The sequence below is a fragment of the Sciurus vulgaris genome (assembly GCF_902686455.1).
Source record: "Sciurus vulgaris genome assembly, chromosome: 11".
NCBI lineage: Eukaryota > Metazoa > Chordata > Mammalia > Rodentia > Sciuridae > Sciurus > Sciurus vulgaris.
This window is the reverse complement of record NC_136472.1, coordinates 16,467,711-16,494,392: the sequence shown is the minus strand read 5'-3', so window position 1 is coordinate 16,494,392 and position 26,682 is coordinate 16,467,711. Positions and strand designations below refer to the sequence as shown.

The following is a 26,682-nucleotide window of genomic DNA, read 5'->3' as shown; positions in this document are numbered from 1 at the left end:
CTATATCATCCTTTACTCTGTAGATCCATTTGATTATGCACAATCTAAATTCCTTCTCTGACATTTCTTCCTTCATGGTGTTGTTAGATTCTGTTATTGAAGTATCTAGATTTGTTTGAGGTGATTTGTTCCCTTGCTTTTTCATGTTGTGTGTCTCCCCATATAGTGATATGGATTTGAGGTAGTAGAGTTTATATCCTGTGGATCTGTAGTGTCTCTGAAGGTTTCCAGTACCTCACAGCTTGCTGAGAAGCTGTCTGCTGTCTTGTTTTCACATCATGGAGCGGCCTGAAAAGTGACCTTCTCTATCCTGTCATCTTGGAACTCCTATGGTGAGTTTATTTTTAATGTTAATTTTTATTACTTCAGATTAATATGATGCCCATTTCTAAGAAGATTTGATAAATTTTGCAAATAAAAGCATATGGTGGATGTGCACCTGCCTATCCATCGTTCCTTTCTCTGGGATCTGCTCTCTCTTTCAGTTAGGGGTGTAGTTGAGCTTCCACATTTGTGCCATGTGATGTCCCCTCTCTGAGCACAGCTTGCTGTGTCAGAAACAGGCATCTTTAAGCTCGTCTTTCCCAAGAATCTGGGGAATACATGTGGTGGTGTGGGTTAAGTAGGAGCCTATTTAGGTCAGGCTGAGAGCTGGCACCATGGCAACCAGAACCATATGTAAGCTGAATTAATAGGGGAGAAGAAGGCTTGGCTAGGCAGAGGGGGCCACTGCAGAGAGCATACAGGGAGGGCCACACCAGAAAAAGGAGAGACAAGGATAATTCATCCCCAGTAAAAGAGAGAGAGAGAGAGAGAGAGAGAGAGAGAGAGAGAGAGAGAGAGAGAGAGAGACACTCCATCATTACTTCCCAGATACCAACCAGATCTAGATTCCATGAAGCTTGTTATACTTAGCATCTGCAAGATCTCTGGTGTTTGCAGTACCCCTCCCTTACTTGGGCACAACCTGAACAGCTATTTGTTTCTTACATACAAAAAAATCCTTGGTTAGAGCAAAGCACAGAACAAAATAAATCTTTGACAGATAAAACAAATCTGGTATCATTTACAAGAGTGGTTCTCTGTCTTTCACCACAAAACACTGCTCAATTTTGTGAACTCCATATATTGAAACATTGTGGCCACTCCCCAGAACACATTCATTAATTTCAATTTTTATAAATCCAAGACTATCCATCAGACTTTGAATAAACATAAAAAATTTGAATTACTTCACCAAGTCTATTTCCACCAACAGCAACCACATGATGTTTTAATTAGTACACGTTGCTTTACCAGCTTGTAAGTTTTACGAGCCTTTGGAAATACTGATATTTCCAAAGAGATTTCTAAGAAATCTCCCTGACCATGTTCATAGACCTTGGGTTTTTAAGATGCCTTGTTGGGAGAGGTCTCTATAAAGGCAGCAGGAATAGGTGCCTGGCAGGAGCCCATTACAGAGGACTCTAGGGCTTCCCCAAATTAGCATGCAACTTCATGACCTTGAAGATTCATCAGAAAATAAACCTGTTTTTTTGTTGAGATATGAACTTGAAGCACTGCACTGTTCTACTGGTTAACTCTGGAGTCACTTTCCTGGTGGGTGACTAGTTTGTAATCTATGAGATGCAAATGATGAGCCCCAATCATTTGCATATTGGTGTGGCTTTGTTGACTGAACATTTTATAGGGAAATTGTGAGCTCAGTGGCATTTACAAAATTAGGGATTGGATAGATTCTCAGAAATATCACTCAATAATAGCCAAGTATAGTGTAGTACATGCAGTGTTTTCCAAAAGTCAGTCATGATTTTTCTCCACATTACATGCTACTTGCACTATTTAATCAATATTAACAAACTCCCTTAAAAATGAAATAAATCTAGCCCTACCTTAAGAAACAATATCCTGAAAATGCATGGAAGTTAATAGAGCAATTGTATTTTAATGCATATTGAAATAAATACATAACTATTCAAAAAATTTGTTAACGTGTGTTTCGCCTAAAATTCTCTGTCTGCAATAACAGGTCTGCAGATTACTTGAACCAGGATTCACATCTGATATTTATTGTTGGCACATCCTTGCATAGATTATATAATGCCCAGGATTCCTCCCCTGTGAAATGGGGTTGAAAATCTCTACCTCACAAGGAATGTTGAGAAGACTAAATAGGTACTTATCGTTGTGTATTAATGTAACGCCCGGTACCTACTGAGTTCCCAGAGAGTAATATTGACTCATAATATTGAATATTATATTGACTGTGAATTGAATTATGCCCACTAAAATGGCCAACTATAGCTTTGTTCTTGGAAACAATGACAAAAACGAGTAATCTATTCAATTCCATTTTACCAGCACTGATTTTCCTTGGGTTGCTAAATGCAGACCTCTCCAAGGAGATCACAGTAATCCATTTGAGCAGGATTAGTAAATGGTTATGGAGAGGGTTATTGGCAAACAGAGAAAAAGGAGAATCTGAGGTAGAACTGGAACCTGGTATCCCACACAGACTCAGAAGGGCCAAGGGAAGAGCAGGGGTGGGGGTGGGGGGTTGCTGTCCAGGCACAGGGTGCTGAAACAATGCCTCACACAGCAACTTGCGAGGAGGAATTTCCTTTAAACATGTCCTCTGCTTCCTAGTCCTCAGGTTCGCCTCCCTTTCTCCACCCTTCTCACAGCCTGTCACCTTAACCTTCCTCCTACCTACCTTCCTGATGCAAGCCTCCACCCCCCATGCTGTGTTTACTTCTGCTGCCTGATTGCTGACCTTCGTGCAAATGATGCTCACTGCTGCCAGCACATGCTTCAGTCCCCGGATGGTGCTGAGTGTGGGAAGGAGCTGAAAGGAGTCTCCGAGGGCTGATGACTTCACAGCATTTTCTCCCTCAGTTATAAATAGCCTCCGGTGTTAATGCAGTTGGATCACAGCCTCGAGGACGGAAACTGCTGAGGAGGACGGCCTTCAGAAACTCCACTATGGCTGCCTCTCAGGGTGCTTGCAGTCCTCCAGTCTTGTTTCCAAGGAACCCCTGTGCTCCATCCTTTCAGACTCATGTATGTAAGGACCTGCCAGAATTCCTGTCTTCTTTTTCCTGGAGCTCTCTATGACCTTCTTTCTCCCAGTCAAGATTTACCTTTTCTATATTTGTCTAATTTGAATTTCCCCTCCTTCTGACCACCATAACTGAAATAGCAGTTATTCTTCCAAATTCTCACAGCATTTTTGTATTGGATGTGCCACCAAGTTGTTGGTTGCAAACTTATTTTGAAAATTATTACTAAACAGTGGTAGTTTTGCCTCTCCAGCCAAAATATAAGCACCCTGGAGGGAGAGAAGAGCGTTTGCATGTTCTATATTCCATATGGTGGCAAACACATAGCAGGACACACATTGGTGCTTGATACATATTTATTTGTTGAATAACAGAAGAAAATGACTTTGGGAGAAAGAAAAGGAACTCTCAAAAGTTAATTGAAAATTGACTAATGGTATCTCAGGGAGAGCTCAGGATGGAAGTATCTGATAGGTTGTTACTTTTTCTCAGATTAGGCACAAAAGAACAATTGTGGGTTGGAGATGTGAGGAATGATGAAACATTGGTTGGAGCAGGTGCAGAGCAGGCTATGAGAGGCCTTCCAAGTACAGACTGAAGGCAGAGAGGCCTAAAACTTGAGAGTGCAGGGAATTTAGTCTAATCTATTACACTTCCATGGAACTGTTAGAAAGGATATTGAAGGGTCTTCCAAAAGGCATTGCTGACACACAGTTCACCTTTTTCAATGTTCTCTCTAGGTGACCTTTAAACCTGTTTTGAAACCTCTAGTACTGGGGACTTTGCCAGCACAGAGATGTAAATTTGTTCGATTCAACAGTTTAAAAATTTTATAACCTAATATGTGCGTATCATTGCACTGAATGTACCTGCTGGGGAAGACACAGATAGGGCTTTATCTCTGTGGATTCCAGGAGATTGTGGGGAGTTCCCTACAACCTCCTGCCAGGTATATCTCTATTTTCTACTCTCCTGTATCTTTTCCTCTATGAATTATCTATGGATAATTCTATTCTACAACTTTATTTTCCCGTTATCTTCTTTTACCCACCTCTTCACCATGATTTGGGCTTTGGAGGAGTGTTCCAATTCTGGGTTGGTTTTGTGGAAATACAGAGGGCCAAGAAAACTATTGCTGACCATACAAAGAGTGTAAGTAAAAGCTGGAGGAACCGTAAACATTAGGTATCCAATTCTGACAGGTAAAAGGAGATATTAAGGGCCAGGGTGGGGACATGTTTCACCCACAATCAAATAGGCATGATGTGTGAAGTTAGCAGTCAATAACTGTGCATAGTGGACTTGAGGAGAGTATTCCCAATGATCCGCACCAAGCATGTAAATAAAAGGGCTGTAATAAGTTGAGCTGGCATGGGTGTCAATTTACATATAATTTGCATACACCCACATCAGCCCCCAGTCATCTCTTCTCAGTTATTTTTTCAAGTGAGAATGTACCACTGCTTCCCTCGTTTGTCATTTTTAGTTTTCCATTTCACTCTCCCTCTTCACCCACTCACAGTCTTTGGCCCAGATCCCCTGCAGCATGAAAGGGGAAAAAGTATTCACAGAACATTAAAATTAAACTTCAGACAACTGTGTTTCTCTGACCATATGGTTCTTGCTAAAACAGTCGCTCCTCAAAGGCTCTTGGCCCCCGTGTGCCATCCAGTGTCCAGAAAAGGGCGATGCTCAGTAGGCAGATGCAGGTTGGAGAGGCAGTTGGAGGCAACCAGGTCACCCAGGGATTATTTTTTTGAACTCCAACCTGGGACACATAGTCTAACAAAATTTTTAATGCAAAAGATACATTCCCTAAGGGGAGGGACTTTTTTTTGTGGTACTGGGGATCGAACTCAGGGGCACTTTACCACTGAGCCACATCCCCAGCCCTAGTTTGTCTTTTATTTTGAGACAGAGTCTCGCTGAGTTGCTTAGCACCTCACCGTTGCTGAGAGGCTAGCTTTGTACTCGCAATTCTCCAGTCTCAGCCTCCCGAGCTGCTGGGATTGCAGGTGTGCACCACTGCACCTGGTGCGGACTTTCTTATTCATCACACTATCTCCAGGAGTTAGTCCAGGCTGAGTACATGCCGGACCCTCCGTATATACTTGCTGAATGCATGAATGCATGACATTATCTGCAAAGTTTCATATCCCTATGGAAGGATATAAAAGTCAAATATCTGTTGGAATGAACCACATCTAGGAAAAATAATGCCACTCACACCTTCACAAACATTGTAGTCATTCTCTTAGCTGATCTTTAAGTAGATATTTATTAGGAAAGTGCTATATGAAGTCTAAAATGCTATACACATGGAATGTATTGCTATTTTTGGCAAACTTAATGGAATAATAAATTTTTAAAGCAAACATTCCCAGCCCTCTGTTTGGTTCCTGAGAGTTAGAGTTACAAAATCTATTTTCAAAAACCTATTACAGAATCACAAATACATTCTTCTTCTTTTTCTTTTGGTACCAGGGATTGAACTCAGGGTGCTTAACCACCGAGCCACATTCTCAGCCCCTTTTTATTTTTTATTTTAAGCCAGGGTCCTGCTAAGTGCTTAGGGCCTCATTAAATTGCTGAGGCTGGTTTTGAACTTGCAATCCTCCTGCTTCAGTCTCCTGAGCCACTAGGATTACAGGTGTGTGCCACCATGCCTGGCCACAAATGCATTCTTCGTAAGGACTTTTGAAGTCCTAAAGGAGTCCAATTGGAGTCAGCTTAAAAAAAAGAGGACAATTTATCATAAGATTTCAGTTCATCTCATAGAACTGGTAATGATTTAAATTATGCCCACAAATTCTCTCATAGTCTTCCTTTCAAGAGATGGAGTTTAATTCCCCTACCCTTCAGCATGGGTTGGACTTAGTGACTCACCTGTAAGAAAAAGAATGGAAATGATGAGGTGAAACTTCTGAGACTTGGTGATTGTATTTTTTTTGCTAGAGCTGCTGTAACAAAGTACTACAGATGGGTGGCTTAGTCAACAGAAATGTATTGTCTCATAGTTTTGGAGTCCAGAAATCTGAGACCAAGGTGTTGGCTTGGTTTCTTCTGAGGGCTGTGAGAGAGTATCTGTTCTCTGTCTCTTTCTAGCATCTGGTGTTTGCTGGCAATCTTTGGTATTGCTTGATTTGTAAAAGCATCATTTGAATATTTGCTTTCTCCCTGTGTGCATGTCTGTCTTTGTGTCCCCTTTTTATAAGGACATCAGCCATATTGAATTAGGACCTCTTTTTAATTTGATTCCCTCTGTGAAGACCTTATTTCTAAACAAGGTAACATTTCAAGGGGTTTAGGACCCAAGATATGATTTTCAAGAGCACATGATTCACAGTCATAAAAGACCTGTGGTTTTCTCCCTCTTCTCCCTTTTGGATCATTCTCTCCTGAGGGATCCAGCTGCCATGCTGTGAGAACACTCAAGCAGATGTGGGGCAAGGTCCACTAGGCAGAAACAGAGGTGTCCTGCCAACAGCTAGGAGCCACACTAAAAGCAGCTCCTCCATCCCTAGTGGAGTCTGCAACCTCATGAGCAACCAGTCAGAACAGAACCACTCAGCTCAGCAGCTCCCAGATTCTTGACTCACAGAAACTGTGAGATAACGGACACTTGTTTTAAGCTGCTGTTTGAGGATGATTTGTTATTCAGCAAAGGATAACTAAAATAGATGCCCTGGGAAGGGAGGAAGCAGGAACTAGAATTAGGAAAGAAGACAGAGCTCTCTGCCTCTGACTACTCTGTCCACTGGTTTTCTCCAGTACTTCACCCATGCAGAGAATCACTGCCACCCCATAGTTCCAGAGTTTACATGTTACAGTTCCAGCTCCACAGATACCCCAGTTTTTGGTTGGAATCCAAACTCCTGCATGAAAGAATAAGGGGTCTAGCTTGGATCAGCTGTGATAAAGGGGCAGAGTCAGGGAAATATTCATGTTGTGTGGGGCTTAACGGTCTAACCACTTAGGGGGCCCTATTTAAGAAATAAAATGTAAGATTACCCATACAACCCAGGCGCAGCAGCACACACCTGTATTCCCAACAACTCAGGAGGCTGAGGCAGGAGGACTGCCTGCCTCAGCAACTTAGGGAGATCCTCAGTAATTTAGTGACACCCTGTCTCAAAATTAAAAAAAAAAAAAAAAAAAAGGTGTGTGTGTGGGGGGGGAGCTGGGGATATAGCTCAGTCATATAGTGCTCTGGGTTCAATCCCCACTATAAAAAAATTATCCCCGAAAATTAATACTTGGAATGAGCAAGAAAATAAATCACAGAAACTGTGATTTAAAATTGACAAGAATCAAAGACATCTAAGAAAAACAGTGTAATATTTGTATTAGCTAACTCCGATGGTTGGAGGAAGTTTCCATAGTCTCTTTTCTTTTTCAAAATTATTGTTAGTTGTAGATGGACACAACCCCTTTAATTAATTCATTTATTTTTATGTGGTGCTGAGGATCGAATCCAGTGCCTCACACACGCGAGACAAGCGCTCCACCACTGAGCTACAACCCCAGCCCTGTCGCCTCTTTTCTGACTGTACATTTCAGTCTTGATTTTCGTTCCCACGTGCATCTGGGTGCTGCAGGCCATGGGTTGGCTTTTCCCTTTCGTGCATAATGCTCGGTGGGTGATGCTCCTGGGAGTGTTCTCCACTGGGATGACTACCAATAACTAACTACAAAAGCATCTAAGAACCATTTGAACACACACGAAAACCCAAATGCAGTGTATTCTCACCTAAATGTCCCCTTAAGTTGGATGTCACATACCTGCAGCCACTCTAAAGCTTCAGGAGGGGAAACCAAGATTGAAAGATACAGAGGTTTGTTTTAACCAACTGTTGTTAAAATATCTTCTATTTAAAATTTTCCAAAAATAAATAAATAAATAAAAGTAACTACATAAACTCATAGATCTGACCTTTCCAGGGCTTAGGAAAAATCCAGGCAAGTAAGGGGCCTTAAAGTCACCTTCATGAAAAGTTTGATCCTGGCCAGAGTCTTGTAGACCAAAAGGGTTGCTGGAGACTTCACCTTGTGGATGAAGTAGAGTTTCCTTGGGAAAGTGAAAAACAGCAATGACAACTAAAAATCTAAGATGATGAACAATTATAATATACTATGGGGGGAGATCTGGGTAGTCTCAGGGAACACAAAAATGGAGATGGGGTCCTGACTTAGCCTTACAGGATCAACGGCAGGGGACACTCGCAAAAATGACAGCTCTATAACTCTCTTCCCTGACACTGGCCCTGCAAACCTAATGAATTAGAAAGGTTGAGTAGGAGTGAGGGGGGTGCAAAAGAAAGTTCCAGAACTACAGATAGTATATTTAGGTGCTTGGAGGTGTTAGAGATGATGGCTGATTTGGGGATGCAGCAAATATTTTAGTAACTTGTGGAATAAAGGATGTAAGGATGGACTTGCCTGAGAAGCAGCCCAGGAGGGCAACCTGGGTCAGACCACCAGGGAGCTGGCATGACAGTTCGTAGCCTTTGAACTTGTGAAGGAAATGGGGAATCATTGATGGCTTTGGTGCAGGGAATTCAGATGGTCAGAATTATATTAGTGTATCAGCCTGGCACCTGTATGGAAAACTTAGCAAAAAGAGGAGTGCCTTCCCACTTCGAATATAAAAATGCAGAAAAAGAATAACAATAAAATAATCGGAAAGATGACTGAGCTCAAAATAAAGGGGAAAAAAACCCTCCAAAAATCCATAACCAAAGAGGCTTCAAAAAGTCAAAAACGTAAGTAGAGATTGAAGCACTGGTACGAAGGAAGGGGACTGGAAGTAGGTCTTTACAGCTGGGGTTTGGGGATTTAATGGGGGAGGGCAGGGAAGACTGGTCTGCAGGCTTCCTGCAGGTAGGATGCTAGAACTGACTTTCAGAGTAATAAATCTGCCTTTCTACCCAGGCCTCTGTGGATACAGGGTTGGGGCAACAGGGTGCAGGTCATATTTGCCACTAACAACACATTCACACATTATATAAATTTCATACATTATATAAACTCATACATATTAAAACAAATTCATACATATTGAGAGCCTACTAAATGCCAGGTAAGCCATCATGAACTAGTGTCAGGATTTTTTTTTTTTTTTTTTTTAAATCAGGGATTGAATCCAGGGGCACTTAACCACTAAGCCTTATCCCCAGTCCTTTTAAAATTTTTTATTTGGGGACAGGGTTTTGCTAAGTTGCTTAGGGCCTCACTAAGTGGCTGAGACTGGCTTTGAACTTACAATCCTTCTGCCTCAGCCTCTTAAGTTGCTTGGATTACAGGCACGAGACACTGTGCCTGGTTGATTTTTTTTTTTTTTTTTTTTAATCTGCTGAATCATTATCTGGAAAGACAACTAGTGAGAAAAAGTTTTGAAAGTTTGGGAATTTCTTTCCCTAGCTTCAGCATATTCTGTTTTTTTTCTACCCAAGCCCTGACCTGGTCTTTGAACCAGATGAGCTGATTTCAGGAAGTGCCTCCTAGCAGAACAATAAGGAGAGAAGGTGATGGGCAGAAACATAACTCTTGGGCAAGGGAGGATCTCACCAACCAGAGGCCCTAATACAGGTCTGTTGTGTTAACTAGGGGATTTATCAATAAGGTCTGGGAATTCATTAATTCAAGGGAGGCACTCAGCTTAACTGAGTACCTCTCCTGTCTTACCAGGAAGTAGATATGGGTGAAAGGTTAGGGACTGATACCCGTGGATAAGGCAGGGTCCACAGGGCTGGGTGGATCTGTAGCTTTGCATTAGGCAAGCAGTGAGCAAACAGCTTCAGGAGAAGGAGCAGGGTGTGTATGGGCTGGGTAGAAATAGTCTGTGGGAGTATAACTTTCTTCCTGACCAGGGAGGGTACAGAGTGGAATGGTTGAGAGTCAAGCCTCTGGAAAGAACCAGAGTCAACCCGAAGGCTGCTTTGCTTATCTGCCCAGGAAGGGGCATTGTTTTGGATGAGTCAGGGTCTGCTTGAAATGGGGATCTTGTTCGCAGAGCTGTAAATACCATTGGCCCTATGTATCCATGGGTTCCATAGCTACAGATTCAACCAACCAGAGATGGAAAATATTAGGAAAAATATATGCCTGGACTGAACTTATGTAGATGTTTCTTCCTAAACAATACATACTCTTGACATAGCTTTCACATGGCTTTAGGTACTACAAGTAATCTAAAGATGATTTAAAGTATCTGAGAAGATGCATGTAGGTCATATTCAAATACTATGCCATTTTATTTAAAGGACTTGAGCATCTGTGGATTTTGTTATCCATTGGTGGAGGGTGGGGGATGTCCTGGAACCAATCCTCTGGGGAGAGCAAAGGACAAACTGTATGTATTGGAGACTAGTTCGCCTCATTGTGAGCTACGGTCCTGGTTCCTGGAAGCTCTTAGTACTGGAAGAAGGGCGGGGTTATTCTCACTCTGTAAGAAAGTCTTCAGTCCTAGTCCAGTAATGGTAGCCACTGACCCTGTGTAGCTATTGAGCACTAGAAACGCCGTTAGTCCAAACTGTGACAAGTTGCAAATGCAAGATACACTTTGGATGGCAAAAACTTGATGCAGAGAAAAAAAGCAAACTATTTCATTACTCATTTAAAACATTAATTGTATATTGACTATATTTTGAATATATTGATTAAATAAAAATTTTCAAAATTCAGGTCATCTATTTCTTTTTTATTTTTTAAAAATGCAGCTATTAGAAAATTCAAAATTTATACATGTGGCTCATATTTGTGCCTAAAATTGTGTTGACCAGTGCTGCTCCAGCCCATCTGCACCCATGGTTACCAGGAGATGGGGACCTCTGGATCCTTTCCCATCTCTTCTTTCCCTCTCTGGGCTGTGGGGGCCTTTCACTTCTCCACGATGTAACTTACTTCTACGCATTCATGGCCCTGAAAGAAGCAGCAGCAATGACCTTGTATGGTAAGGCCCGGGTGGATGATCTTCAGGGACTTCTGAGAAGAGGCAGCCGCAGGAGAGGGCTGAGGCCCCACTCCACATCTGGTAAGGAGGGCAAGCCAGCCTGTCAAGGCCAGTGGTCTCAACCAGGCAGATTCCTCACTACCCCCGGGGACATTTGGCAATGCCTAGAGACTTCACAGCTGGGCGGGAGTTGCTACTAGCTTCTAGGTACAGGCCATTTGTGGTGCTAAACATTCCAAAATGCACAGGGCTGCTCCCCACACGAGGAATTATCCAGTAGCATCAAGGTCGCAAAACCCTGACTGGAGCCTAGGAGGGGCTTTGGGCCTTTGTGTATCCCTGGTCAGGGGTCGGGAAGGAGGCACATGGGGCAGATCTGCTCTCCTTGTCCCACTCCCTGGTTCCTCACTAGTGATTCATGCCCTTCCCTGACATTCCTGAGCCTGCTGGAACTCATCCTGGAGGAAAGAAAAGAAGCTGTCCTTCCCAGGTGTGAGTCACATGCTAAGGCCTCGGGTGGAGACCTCTTGCTGACATAGGCCTCTTGGGACAGAGTACCAAGAAGGGATTGGTCTAGAGGGGCAGGGGTTACTTCCCCACTCTTACCTTGCCCCTCCCCTCACCCCTGCGCTTTGTCCACCTCTTCCTCCTCTTCCTCCTTTCCCCCTGCCCCCCTACCTTCCTCTGCAGCTGTCCTGTGCTCACCAGGAGCAGGATCCTAGTCAGACTCACTCTGCTAGAACTGTTGATCAAATGTGGAGGCCCAAAGAAGGAGGCTGGTGTGGACCTTGCCTCTTGAATTCCTTGCAGAAATCCAGGTCTCTGGGGAGCACCACTGATGGTGTTTGGACAGATCCATCCTACCATTTTCCCACTCGATTTCACTGAGTACCCCTTCCAAACCCCAGCTCTGTAAGGCATGCTCCATGCCCTTGGGGAATTTATAACCCAGCAAAAACCCCCACACTTAAAAGGATTCTGTGAATCCTTTAAAGAGAACTTGGTGGTAGCAGAGGTTTTAAAGGAACAGATAGCAAGGCTTCGGGGAACACCAGGGCTGCTCAGAGCTATTGAAGGGCCTGTGCTCTGGATTCCACGGGCTTTGGCTGCATCCTGATGCTACGATTTCCCAACGGGGCAACCACCTTCATTAAATAAAGGCAACAAGAAAGTGTAGAATTAAATGAGACTGAACTGCAGACTGCTCCCACTGCCCCTACACCGTTGGATGGAGCCCATCCCCAGGAGGACTGCCGGATGTGAAGGTGTGGGTGTTTCTCGACTGCTATCTCAGAAAAGGCAGCTTGCTGATTAGGAGGTGGAATATCAGCTCCTTATGAGGACGCTGCAGTCCTGTGACTCTGCAGCAGTTGTACTGGGCTTCCTCTAGAGGCATCCCTCCCTGCCCTTCGGTGAAAGAATCCTGCCCAGTATTTGACCTTACCGTCCCTGTGACAGGAGCTACAGTTTGCTGAGCATCTATTCTGTATCTTGTTTAAGTTAAACACCAAGCACTGGTTGATTATTTTCTCTGTTTCCAATATTGGGCCAGAGGCTGGGTGACTGAGTGGGTGATTAACAAACAAACAGAGAAGCACTCCAGGTATTCACAGCTAGCTAGCGAAACAGAACTGACGCTCTGGCGCAGTGTGGTAAGTGCTAGTGTGGAGATAAACAGCAGCCCTGCCTGGCCTCCTCCTGTGTGGTACACAGCACCGTGCCAACTGGGTGACTGATTCCGGCACTTTGTATATTAAGCAGAGGCAGCCGATGTCACGCGTTGAGCTGGGCGTACATGTGTGCACAGGAGACCCTCCCCTTACCAGCCACGCCAGATCGTATCTAATTCAGACCCAGGCATCAGCAGTCAGTCGTTACACCCAGAGGCCTTTCTTTCCTACCCAGGGCAAGAGATGATTCACCATCTTCTGGCTTATGTAAGCTACCTGTGTCAGTCAGCTTTTTGTCACTGTGACAAAAATATCTGACAAGAACAACTTAGAGGAGGGAAAGTTTATTTCAGCTAACAATTTCAGAGATTTAGTCCATGGTCAGCTGACCCCATTGCTCTGGGACTGAGGTGAGGCAAGAACATCATGGCGGAAGGATATGGTGCGGAAAGGTGGTCCAGGCATGGAGGCCTGGAATGAGAGAGGGAGAGGGAGCCGGGAGGAGGAAGAGGAGGAAGGAGAGGAGGAGGCAAAGGAGGAGGGGGAGAGAAATGGTGGGGGAGAGAGAGGAAGAGAGGAGAGGGGCCACAGGGCAGATGAACATTCCAGGGCACATTCCCAGTGACCCACCTCCTCCAGCTATGCCCCTCCTACCTATAGGTACCTCCTAGTCTGTCCATTCAAATAGGATGGGTGTTTGGGTCACGATTCCGTTACTCTAATCATCATGCCTGTGAAGATTTTCGGGGCCCTCTCATATCCAAACCATAACACTATCCCTTTTCTCCTGCATTCTCAGGTACAAAAATTTCCTAGGCTCTCTGTTGGGTGGATCTCCCGCTTGAAAGTTAAAAAAAAAAAAAAAATTCTAACCAGTGTTTAAACTTTGGTTTCTGATAGTTTAAAAAAAATTTTTTTTTTCTTTCACAAAGGAAAACCAGAGCACAGATGAAAGAAAGATGGATTCTATCTATAGGAGTCAGACGTTTCCCAGAAGGCATCGCATTTAGGCCGGGACTAAAATGATAACAGATTTGTCAAGCTGACAGTGTGATGGGAAGTACATTCCAGGCACTGGGATGGACATGGACAAGACAGAGGTCGGCGAGAATGCACGGTCTGTTCGAGTCAGGCCAGGTCACTGCTTGTGGTTGCAGGGCATGACGGAAAATGTGGGGTGCTTTCCTGGAAAGTCAGATTGGGACAATCTTTATTCTCCCCCCTGTCCCCTCCCCCCACTGGGGATTTTGCATAGGGACACTTTACTACAAGCTACATCCCCAGCCTGTTTATAGTGTTTTATTTTGAGACAGGGTCTCTCTAAGTTGCTGAGGATCTAAGTTGCCCAGGCTGTCCTTGGACTTGTGATCCTCCTGCCTCAGCCTCCTGAGTTGCTGGGATTACAGGTGTGTGCCATCATGTCTGATGGGATGGTCTCTTTTAAGATAATACTAGAGTCTAGAGTTTTCCCCACTGGCCAAAGTTTGCAAACTCAAAGGCCAAAATAGGTCATTTAGGTACCTTAAATAGATGAAAAATGTAGATTTTATTTTTTTCTATGTGGACAAATTTTGGGGGGTGGAGGGCTCATATTAAATCTATAGGGACTTTTTTTTTTTACATTAAAAAGGGGGATACTCTTGATTTATTGAAAGAGTATTTATTGAGCTCCTTTGTTTGTCTAGCATTGGTCTAGGCACTGGCTATTTGTCCTAAAACACGTGGCCTTCTAGGTCCACGTTTTCTTTTCTTACTTTTGCTAGGGATGTGAATATAATAAAGTTTCTCTACGACAAGGAAAAACTCCAGGCATGCTAAAAAGGCAACAGCCAGTAATCAAGAGTGTTGGGTAAAGCTGGGTTGAGGGGGACCTGGTGTGTCTGAAATAGCAGCTGCAGCTCAGCACCAGACAATTACGACTCTGCTGAGAATAAGACTAGCAGAGCGATCTTTTTTCATTGTTGCTTTCTAGAGAAACTGGGAAGATGGATTTTTACAATGTGATCTGCTGAAGTCTGAATGTTTGTATCTTCCTCAAATTCAGATATTGAAATTCTAACCCCCCAGGTGACAGTATTGAGAGGCGGGGTCTTTGGAAGGGGATAAGGTCAAGGGCAAAGACTTGATGAATGGGATGAGCATCCTTATTTTTTTAATTTGTTCTTTTTATATATACATGATGGTGAGTATATTATGACATATTATACATCCATGGAGTATAACGTCCCATTCTTGTGGTTGTACGTGTGGAGTTACACTGGTCATGTATTCACATATGAACGTAGGAAAGTGATGTCTGATTCATTCTCCTGTCCTTCCTATCCCCACCCTCCCTCCTTTCCCTTCATTCCCCTTGTCTAATCTAATGAACTTCTGTTCTCCCCCTTCCCTTATCGTGTGTTAGCATCCACATATCAGAGAGATAGCACCCTTATTAAGCAGACTCAAGAGCCGGTTTGCCCTTCCACCACGTGAGAACACAGCGAGAAGGTGCTGCTAACGAACTTAAGTCCTCCCCAGACTCTGAGTCTGCTGGGGCCTGGGTGTTGGACTTCTTGGGCTCTGGAACAAAGGGAAATACATTCATTTCTGTTGTGTAGGAGCCACCCAGTTTATGGCATTTTGTTGTAGCGGCTCAAATGACTAAGGCATGATCTCATCAAATTTGCTGTGTTAAACTTGGTTTGCTGTCCACACACAATCTGTTGGCAGGATGCATCGGGGACGCGGGTGAGCCATCAGTTTTCTGCCACCCTCTCTGCTCTAAGTAGTAGGCAGCAAGGGAGGGGTGGCCACCATGGCTAGACACCCACCCGGTACTCATTCTGCCCTCCCAAGATAGGCAAGGCGGCAAGTGCTCAGCTCATACTTTTATTTCCCAGCTTCCCTTGCGGATATGTGACTCCCAGTGCAGAAGTTCTGGTTCATGAGAGGCACACAGCTGTTACGGGGAGGGCTACCCAAAGGCAACATCAGCTGACAAGTCCTTTTTCCATTCTTCCAGCTTCCTTTTTCAAGCACTGACCTGATGGTTAGGGCTTCAGCAGCTGGACAGGACCAAGAGGCAGTCTTGAGTATGAAGTGTCATTCGTTTGCTGGAAATGCCTCCACAAAATGTCACAGACTGGAAGTTGGAAGTTCAAGATCAAGGACTGCTAGAATTGGTTTCTTCTGGGGCCTCTCTCCTTGGTTTACTAATGGCCACCTTCACACTATGTCCTCCTGTGGCTTCTCCTTTGTGTGCACATCCCTGGCTTTTCTTTGTGTGTCCAAATTTCCTCTTTGTGGAAGAACACCAGTCATACTGGCCTAGGGCCACCCTGGGGCGGGCTTGTTTTAACTTAATCACCTCTTTGAAGGCCCTCTCTGCACATCCCATCACGTTCTGGGGTGCTGGGTATGAGGACTTCAACGTATGCATTTTGGAGGGACATCAACCCAGCCCGTAAAAGAAGAAATGCTTTGACGATGCTGGGACAGAAATATAGAGGGTGCCTGGATCTCTATTGCCTTCATGGAGCCTTTCAACCAACCTGAACTATTTCCAGACTTAAAAAAAAAATCCCACCACAATTCAGCACTCCTGGGAAGACTTCTCCCCAGGCCCTTTTTCAGCCTGAAAAAAATCTCTTTGTGATTGCTGTAGTGCTGTCTTAGTTCTATCTTAAATGTAACCCCTTCTGGGAAACTTCTCTGACTCCTTCTGGCTGAATTCATCCTAGTAAATCTTAGAGGTTTAAAATTGTTATAGTCTGTTCTCAGATACAGGAGGCTTCAGGGAGAGGCCTCTGTTTTCCAAAGGTCAGCATCAGGGGAGGGATATTTGGACATTTGGAGACTAGGGGGACCCTATCAGAAGAAAGTAAATGGGAAAGTGTGTTAGTTAATACATCTTGTGTTTTAGTCATCTCAGGCTGTTGTACAGCGAGTGGCTTAAACACGGAGCTTTCACAATTCCACCTGGCTGCTTTATTGTGATCTCAGTTGGAGACAAACACGTACACACACACACACACACACGCACACATGCACACACAGGGGAGGGATCGTTCTCTGGTGTCTTTTATTATAAGGACACTAATCCTATTGGAGCAGGGCTCCAGTCTTATGACCTTATTTAACCTGCTTATTTTAGGCCCTGTCTCCAAATACAGTCACTTGGCAGGTTAGGTCCAACACGTGAATGCTGTGTTGGTCATGGTGGTGGGTGGGGTTCGTAACACAAGAAGATCAAGAATGTTCATGTTGGGGCTGGAGTTGTGGCTCAGTGGTAGAGCACTTGCCTGGCATGTTTGAGGCCCTAGGTTTGATCCTCAGCACCACATATAAATAAATAAAATTAAAAACAAAATGTTCATGTTGAGAAGTGTGTGTTAGATGTTCTGCAACAATTCAGGACTCCTGGGTTCTCTGCTTTCTATTTTATGACCTTCTAGCAAGACTTAAGAGTCGTTAAACTTTTTTCTGTTTACTTGTAAAATGGGGATAGTAACACCTGCCTTACCTATTGTACAGCATTTGGTGAAGATCAAATTCAAGAATAAATGTCAAAATGTTTTAAAGAACTAGAATCATCTACGTAAGTGTTTCTAAAGTCATTTTCTTAACTCCTTTGAGATTTTTGGCCCTCTGTGCTACCTGCATTGTGAATTTTCTAAAATCTGGACTGTCCCTGTGTTTTCTGGTCTGGCTAGAATGTTATGACTTGGGAGAGAATGTTCCACACTTGGGGACAGTCACTTGGGGATGGTGGGCATATCACTGCAGAGAGATAAAATAAGACCAGGACCAGTGTCCAAGCCCTTTTATTCTCAGAATCAAATAAAAAGTAAGATAAAAATAAGTAATAATGAGGCTGGATGCAGTGGTGCTCACCTGTAATTCCAGAAACTCTAGAGGCCAAGCTCAAGTTTGAGGCCAGCCTCAGCAACTTAGCAAGGCCCTCAACAACGTAGTATGAACCCATCTCAAAATTTAAAAAAAGGACTGGAAAAAGGGCTGGGGATGTGGCTGAGCAGTAGAATACCCCTGGGTGGTTCAATCCCCAGTAGGAAAAAAAAAAAATAAAGGAAGAGTCACTCAAAGGTGATAGGAAGTCAAAGTTCACGGGCTTCAAACCTCAGGGTTCCTCCTGTACCACTTTATGATTCCATGATCCAGACCTTTGTGACTGCTCTGGGTCTTAAGGAAGGCAGCACCACTGTTCACTTGTGAGATGCAGTCATCAGAAAGAGGCAGCATAGTGTATTGGTTGAGAATACAGCATCTGGAACTAGACTGCCTAGATTCAAACCCTTGGCTCTCCTTTTATCAACTGTGTGATGTTAGACAATTTACTGTGCCTCAGATTCCCCAGGAATGTTAACAGTACCCATTTTGTATAGTTAAGGATTAAATGAGTTGATATGTGTAAAGTATTTAAAAATAATGCTGGCACATATTTTACCCTATCTAAATGCTAATCTCATCTGTGTTTTCTGGTGTGGCTATGACGTTATGGCTTGGGAGAGAAGGTTCCACACTTGGTTATGAAGGCAGCTTGCCAGAACATATCCTCTTTAAAGCAGCTCTCACATCTTTGTTCCTTAGGCTGTAGATCAGAGGGTTCAGCATGGGGATGACCACAGTGTAGAAGATGGACACCACCTTGTTTTGTTCCATGGAACTGGGAGAGCTCGGCTGAGCATACATGAAGGTGGTGGTGCCATAGAAGAGGCAGATGATGGTGAGGTGGGAGGCACAGGTGGAGAATGCTTTGCTCTGGGCCTCCAGGGAATGCATCCTGCAGATGGTCACCAGGATGTAGGCATAGGAGACCAGGATAATGGTGATGGTGAAAAGGATAATCAAGGCAGACGATGAGAAGACAATGGCTTCAACTTCCCTCGTATCTGCACTGGCAAGATGGAGCACAGGAGGGATGTCACAGAAATAATGGTTAATGACACTGGGGCCACAGTAGGGCAGCTTAAAGATGTACCCAGTTAGCAAAGCTGAATTGGCAACAGAAGCAGTATAGGTGGCCACCACCAATAGTGCACACAGACGTTGGGACATAATGGTATGGTAGAGGAGAGGGTGGCAGATGGCAGTGAATCGGTCATAGGCCATGATGGCCAGGAGCAGACACTCAGCAGTGCCATGGAGAGTCATGAGAGCCATTTGAACTGCACAGCCTGCAAAGGAGATGGACTGACTTGAGATAAGGAAGCTCTCCAGCAGCCTGGGGGTGTCCACTGTGGAAAAGGAGGAGTCTATGAAGGAGAGGACGCTCAGGAAGAAGTACATGGGCGTGTGGAGCTGTGGGTTGGTGTGGATCAGGGTGATCATGCCCAGGTTTCCCACAAGGGTAGCTGAGTAGATGAACAGGAAGAGCACAAACAGGATAGTCTTGAGCCCTTTCTGCTCCGTGAACCCCAGCAGGAGGAATTGGTTGATTTGGGTGCAGTTCTCCATCATGGTGGGCATGTCACTGCAGAGACAAAATAAGACCAGCTTGCACCCAAGACTCAGATCCAGGGCCAGTGCCCAAGCCCTTTTATTGTCCCCAGAATGGGGTTTGGGAGATGGGGGAAGGGAAACTAGCGTGGATTGAACACTCCCTGTGGGCCATATATTAACTATTTTCTTATAGGTTATTTAAGCATCATACATACTTTTGATTTAAATATTAAGTCCATTTATAATTAGTGAGATTATCAAATTGCCTAAGGTCAGAGAGCTAGCACATAAGGAAAGTGGGATTAGATTTGATTCTAATACCTGTGTGCTTATTATATAGTTAGAATCATTTTCTGTCCTCAAAATTTCTTGTTCTTTGAGGAACCAGCATCAGTAGTGGGCATTGGAAGTCTGGTGTTTTGGCCCAGAGAGGGAATAAATGAGAGAATGAATTTGGGCCATATGTGGGAACAAAGGCTTCCAATAGTGTCAGTGCCCGTGGCCAGGGACACAGGAAATCATATGCCTCATGTCATCAGAATGTGAAGTGACTCAGCAGAGCAGTCATTTCTCCCAGTGTTGTGGGTTGAATTGCATGCTGCCCCCCCCCCCCCCCAATAATGTGTGATTATATCTGTGACTGCGGCCTTATCTGGAAATGGTCTTTGCAATATAATCAAGCTAAGATGAGGTCATACTTAATTAGGTTGGGGTCCTGATAAGAAAGCAGAGCTGTAGGGAGGACAATGCCACATGAAAACAGAACCGGAAGACACAGACTCAGAAGGAAACCAGCCATGTGAAGATGGAGGCAGAGATGAGTTTGGCTGCCACAAGCCAAGGATGCCTGGGGCTTCTGGAAGTGGAGGAGCCAAGGAAAGATCTTTCCCTAGAGGCTGAGGAGAGAGCATGATCCTGCCAACAACACCTTGATATCAGACCTCTAGCCACGGAACTGTGAGAGAATAAATTTCTCTCCCTTTTTTTTTTGTTTTTGTTTTTGGTACCAGGGATTGAACTCAGGGGCACTCGACCACTGAGCCACATCCCCAACCCCATTTTGTATTTTATTTAGAGACAGGGTCTCACTGAGTTGCTTAGCACCTCACTTTTGCTGAGGCTGGCTTTGAACTAGCTATTCTCCTGCCTCAGCCTCCTGAGCCTCTGGGATGACAGGCGTGTGCCACTGTGCCTGGCTAAATTTCTCTATTTTAAACCACCAGTTTGTGGTACTTTGTGACACAGCCATAGGAAACCAACACTCCTACCTAGGGATGCGGGCTTTGGTGCTCCATGCAGGACTTCTAGGTTGTTATCAGAGATGGGTCTTACCCTGGGTGATGGCCCATGCTTGCAGTCCCACTACCAGGGAGGCCATGGTGGGACATGGCTTGTGCTCAGGAGTTGAAGCCAGTGTGGGTAATATCGAGATCCCTTCGCAAAGAGGAAAAAAAAAAAAAAAAAAAAAAAAACAGAGGGTGAGCTTCACTGATCTCTATTGACAGATAATTATCTGTGGAGAGAAAAATGGACTGTTAAAACCAAGTCTGTGTAACTGGGAGAACAGGCAGCTCCTGTAAATACGCCAGCCTTGGCTGGATGATACCACGACAGAGAACCAAAGGCTGGTGTTTCAGCTAGAAACAAGGGGCCGCAGCAAGCAACACACGCTGGCCTGGCGGCTTTGGTGTCCAGGGAAGGACACAGTTCTCAAGACAGACCTGGAGATGACCTCTCTGACCAGAGAACAAAGGTCAAAGAGCCCACCTGTTTACTCTCATAGGCTCCCTAGAGGGCTCTTGCAGCCCTCACCAGGGTTACCAAGCTACCCAGAACTTGGCCTCCTGAAACCTCACCTTGTCGGTTTTCGGATAGCCAAGGCAGCGCTGCAGCGTAGGCGCCCGGAGAGGCGCCGCCGGAGTCTGATTGGTTGAGCGTCTGATCGGACTGTCTGGGCGTCTGCTCTGATTGGCTGGTGCCCGAGGCAAATCGGTTATTAAATGTGTGGAATTCTCTATGGGCTGACTACCGCTGAGAATGAAGGAGGAATGAGGCAGAGACTCTTTCAGGGCGTCCCAGGGTGCCAGAAATAACACTAGTATGTTTTGTTTTTGTTTTTGCTTTTTATACCACTTAACCCCTGAACCACATCCCCACCCCTTTTTATTTTTTATTTTGAGAAAGGATCTCACCAAGTTGCTGAGGCTGACTTTGAACTTGCAATCCTCCTGTCTTGGTCTCCCGAGCCACTTGGATTACAGGTGTGTGCCACCATTCCCCGCACTAGTATAGTTTTTTGTTACCACCATCTTAATGACAACTCGTGACTTCTTAAAATGAAATTGATGCCTGCAGATTTTAGCTGCAGAGAGCACCAGAAGGAATACTTCTTCACTCACGATGTTTCCCTTGGAGGAATATCTGTTGTGTAACACTCCTACCCTCCTCTAGTGGAGGAGGTGTGCCTTATGTGCGTTTAGTTCTGCTCTGCCCTCTCATTTGCTGGCCCGAAGCACAGATTACTGATCTGCACCTCTGTAATGTAGATCTTAAAACTGGGTCATCAAGTCTATCTAATTCCGGGGTTCAGTTTTAAGGAGACCACTTACCCACAGGTATGAGCCACATCCTGTATGACCAAGTTTTGTCAGTGATGCAGGTAGTATTTTGCTTCTCCATCTACCTTGCTTCTACACCTTCTCTCTTTATTGGTTCAGAATTTGAGTGGGGAAGAAGAATGCTATTTATGGTGATCCCTAAAGCCCTCAACAGAGAGTAAGCAAGGAAGCTGGTAGAAGCAGCTTGCTTATTCTGTCTCTTCAGTGGCTCCAGGAGCCGGGCTCCCAGATCTCTAGCACACCGATGTGGCTGGGTTAAGGGATGAGGTGGCTGTAACACTGGGGTATGGTGGAACCCTGGAAGACTCCGAGTTCATAGTAATAACCCCTGGCTGAAGGAGGAGGAGAAAGCTCTCCTGGTTCTCCTGCTGAGACTTGGAGACAGGCTGCCATAGCAATGGCCATGCATTTGGACCAAATGTTAAGAGGTTCTGACACAACAGAAGAGATGGGGCCTATCGAGGCCAGGAGAGGAGAGATTTATGAAAGTGGAGGTCGTCTCAAGATGGGAGAGTCCTGAGAATTTCTGAAGATATCCTGTGTCTGTGGCTATGCTACAGAGCCATAGATGGGTTCCAGTTCTCTCTCTGACACCTTTGCTCTTTCTTTGTCCATCAAAAGGGAACTTCTGGTATTCCTTGATATTTGTGTTTTAAATACAGTGGTAGGAATATGTACTCTCAGCCACTTGTATGAATGATTTTCCTCTTGATAGAGCTTTAGTGATTGGGAAAAGAAGACTGGAGGTTTTGAACCACCAGGGTAATCTAACCACTATTTCTTGCTTCCAAAATAAATAAATAAACACTTATTAAGCTGTCCTGGTCATTTGTTAACCATTGGGAAATACTGCTGGAGAATCAGCCTGGGACAGCAGAGTCCTGTAAGTGCAGAATGGCTGAAGTGTTTTAAGGGAGATGGTGATATTGTCAGATATTGTAAGTTGTAAGCCAGAAAGGGGGCAGGGAGATACAATCACAGTGACCTTGTTTTTATTTATTTGCAAATGAGTTAAATCCTATTATTAGTACTGGAACAATAATGGTGATTAAAGCCCACCGAATACTTGCAGTCAGAGAGTAGAAGAGTCAAAAGATAAAGGAAGTATGTAGGAGATGATGTGTCAGTACTTGCTCGTTAGTTGGATACGTGGGCTGAGGGAGGTCAGGGATGTCTCCTGGTTCCTGGTTTGGTAGCAGGGAGATAGTCATGACATTCACTCTAACAAGTAACATGTTCAAGGAGGGATGTGGTGAATTCCATTTCTGATGGAGTGAGTTTGGGAGAGCTAAATCCTTGGGTTCAGGAGATAGGTGGGTGTGCTGTTTTCAAGCTGAGGAGGGAGTTTCCTACAGGAGATGGAGTTTGAGGTGATCAGCATATATATGGTCATTTGAAAAATGCTTATTGTGCATCTTCTGTGTGCCGGGCATTGTATGGAGGTGGGGATCCAAAGATAAGGGAAAAACAAACATGGTGTTGCCTACTTTTGTGGAGTTGATGGGGAAGCAGACAATAATGAAATAATCATACTAATTATTATAAAATTGCAACTGTGGCAATAGCTGTCAAGTAGAGATACCCAAAGCTGTGAACCCAAAACTGGGAAATTGAACTCAGGAGGTCAAGGAGGTTTTCCCTGAGAAGGTATTTCCATAGAAGGGAAGAGAGGGAATAGCCTTTATAAAGGTCCTGAGATCTGAAGGATGCTGGGTAAGGAGCAGATTAAAAGCCAGTGTGGGTAGAGGGATAGTGCTGTAAGCTGAGCCTAGCAGTATTCTGTAAATTTATTGAGTGTTTATTTTGTATTGGGCACAGTTCCAGATGTGTTTGGTTTTATTTACTCCCCTCAACAACTTTATGGGAGGTACTATCAATATCTCCATTTTACATATGAGGAAACTGAGGCACAAAAGAGTTAAGTAACTTGCCAAGAGACACAGTTAATAAGTGGCAGAACTGGAATTAGAATTTAGGTGGTCAGGTTATAGAGCCTATGTTTTTATCTGTATCCTAGATTATATTAAGAAATATGTTTTGTTGTGGGATACCATTCAAGATATTTATTTTTTGACAAGATCACAAGAGTAGTGGTAGAGAAATAATTGAAGGAGAGCCAATGGATGAAGGAGATTGGCAGAGAGGATATTGAAATCATTCAGGAGGAATTCATGGCTTAAGCCAGAGCAGGGTGGTAGAGACAGAGGTAAATGGATTTGCGAACTGTCAGGATTCTGTAATGGGTCAAAGATACCAGTCTGAGGGGAGTGGTATCGGGTGGATTCCAAGGTCTCTGGTGTCAAGATAGAGATGACAGTTAAAGCAAAGAAAAGTTAGAATGTGCCAGGGAGAATGTGAATTGTTAAACAGAAGAGTTCCGAGACAAATCCTAAGGAAATTCATTTCAGATTTATTCCATGTTGCTTCCAAGTTGTTCTTTTCCTCCATCCACCTGGGTACTGGGCCTGGTCATTAGTTCTGAAGAACTCTGAGCATGATCCAAGAGGGAGGGAAGTTAAGAGAGTCTGAACCATACTGGATCCCACCCTCCGGCTCACTTCCTGGGGTTGATCAGAGACCACCCCCCATGAGCTTCCTGGGGGGTGATTCTCTTCCTTTTTCATTGATGGCCTCTGACCAGCTTTCTCAAGAAATTATAGCAAAGCTTTGGGTGTTCTTCTTCCTGGGAAGTTTCTTATCTTAAGATCCACCTGGCATTTTTCATCCTGACTCCAAGAGTTTTGAAACGTGCCTGTGGGAATTTGTGACTAGTTCTCCCAGGAGCTGTAAGTTGCCAGAGGGATTTTGGCGAAGATGTCTGGGAACCCCCAAGGAGCACAGATCCTCTTCATTTATTGTGTCCATTCCCTGAAGACTTCTTTGTTGTTGTTGTGTTGTTTTAGTACTGGGGATTGAACCCAGGTATGCTTTACCACTGAGCTATGTCTCCAGTCCTTTTTTTTTTTTTTATTCTGAGACTGAGTCTTGCTAAGTTGCTGAGGGTCTCACTAAATTTCTGAGGCTGGCCTTGAACTTGTGAACTTCCTGCCTCAGCCTCCTGAGTTGCTGGGATTACGGGTATGCACCACCACGCCAGCCTTCCCTGTAGGTTTCTATTGTTCAATTTATTGAAGTTTAAAAGGTTCTCCAGGCCAAGAGGTAAAAAGGGATCCATGACAACATAATCCTGTATCTCAAAGGAAGTGACTGGAAAAGGAAATGATACCAATAATCAACACTTGTGTGGTCTTTGAATGTCTTGGTATGACTTTCCCAAATGTTATTCCTTTGATCCTCAGAGTATTCCTGGGAAAGATGCTTGGTGACCTGTATCTTAAAACACATACACACAGAGTAATTTTTCCATATCTCTGGGGGATATTTTACCAGGACTCCTGTGGATACTCAAATCTGCAGATGTACAAATGCCTTATATAAAGTGGTAAAATATTTGGATATAACCTGTGCACATTTTTCAGTATACTTTAAATAATCTCTAGATTACTTATAATATCTAATACAAATGTAAATATATATATATATACATATATATATATAGTTGTTATATTGTGTTAGTGAAGAAATCATGACAAGGACAAAAACCCAAGTCTGTACATGTCTAGTACAGACACAATTTTTCCCCCAGTATTTTTTATCTTTGGTTGAATCCTTGGATGCAGAGCCCATGAATATGCAGGGTTGACTGTATATATATATATATATATATTTAATAGTAGTGAAAATACATCTTTCCCTTTCAAAAGAACACTATTCCCCACTTGCCCAAATAATTTATTATCTTTGCAAAACCAAAACCAACACACGTTGGTTGTAAAAGAAAAATTTAAGTAACATGGAAAAGAACTGTAAAGAAAGTAAAATCTCATCTGAAATCCCACCACAGAAAATGGGAGTTGGTGTCTTCTTTCTATAAACCCCTTAGGGTGCTCATGACTATGATTTTCCATAAACAGAACCAAACTCTACAAATGATTCTGTCATTTACCTTCCCACTCAGCAAGATGTCATGAACATTTTCCCATATCAAAAAATAATAGTCTGCATCATCATATTTAATGACTGTTTATTGTGTACATTGTGTACATTCACCAACATTTACTCAACTCTTTTCCATTGGTTGACAATAAGGTGTTCCCACTTATCTGTTGCTATAAATAACTCCCTGGCAGATGCCCTCCTGCCATGAGGTGTGGGCTTGGAGCGCCTGGTAAGAAGGTGGTGGATGGGCAGGAAGGAAGAGATTCTCCCTCCCTAGGGGGCCTGGCACTTTGGGTTTTCACAACTTAAGGGAAAATCATGATGCAAAGCAAAGGGCCTTATTAGGCAAATGACTTGGTTGTGTGAAAGTAATAAAGTCCCTAGAATACTGATGTGGAAGGGAGTTTCACCAGCGGAGGGAACGGAGGGAACAGATTGCCCAGGTCTCCTGCAGACAGGAGGGGGTTTATTCACTGAGGAGAGATCTGCTGAATCTCCCTGCAAAGGGCAAGCAGTGCTGTGTCCTCTGACCTTCCTCACTGCATTCCAACCTGGGAATGTCGTCTGCAGCATCTACCTCAAAAACAAAAACCGAAACATAAAGCCTCCTTCATCTTGTCATTTTTTTTTTTTTTTTTTTTTTTTTTTTAATGAGATGGCTCTAGTCATTAGTGGCAGGTTCTATATGACCCCTTTTTTGTAAACCTGATTGACAGATGATGTGTTGCAGTGAAAGCAAGTCTTGGATCAAATTCTTCCCACCTTACAAATTCTGCCAAACTAACCTTTTGGCAAGAAACAGTTCACACATTTGCCTGTAACTGGGGACCAGTTCCTTTCTAAGGTCCCAGGTACACTGACCAGCAAACTTTTCATGAGAAACTCACTTAGAAGTCAAATATTATGTTCTAGCAGTGAGATCAGCTGGCAGAATCTTTCAGACA

The 26,682-nt window shown here is 43.9% G+C and overlaps 2 protein-coding genes across 2 annotated transcripts in view; one reads left to right on the top strand and one right to left on the bottom strand.

The window, feature by feature from the left end:
• Positions 1–26,682, top strand: part of LOC306638937 (olfactory receptor 6Q1) — a 186,547-nt gene that overhangs the window by 86,454 nt on the left and 73,411 nt on the right. The window lies entirely within an intron of this gene.
• On the bottom strand, positions 16,916–20,068 carry LOC306638969 (olfactory receptor 5P55-like). The gene has a single exon (XM_079102418.1). It carries the CDS (start codon positions 19,146–19,148, stop codon positions 18,207–18,209), a length of 942 nt encoding a protein of 313 aa, XP_078958544.1. The 5' UTR covers positions 19,149–20,068; the 3' UTR covers positions 16,916–18,206.

Bases quoted from the DNA above. Each gene is read 5' to 3' on its own strand.
- LOC306638969 (XM_079102418.1), bottom strand. From the start codon at position 19,148: ATGCCCACCATGATGGAGAACTGCACCCAAATCAACCAATTCCTCCTG.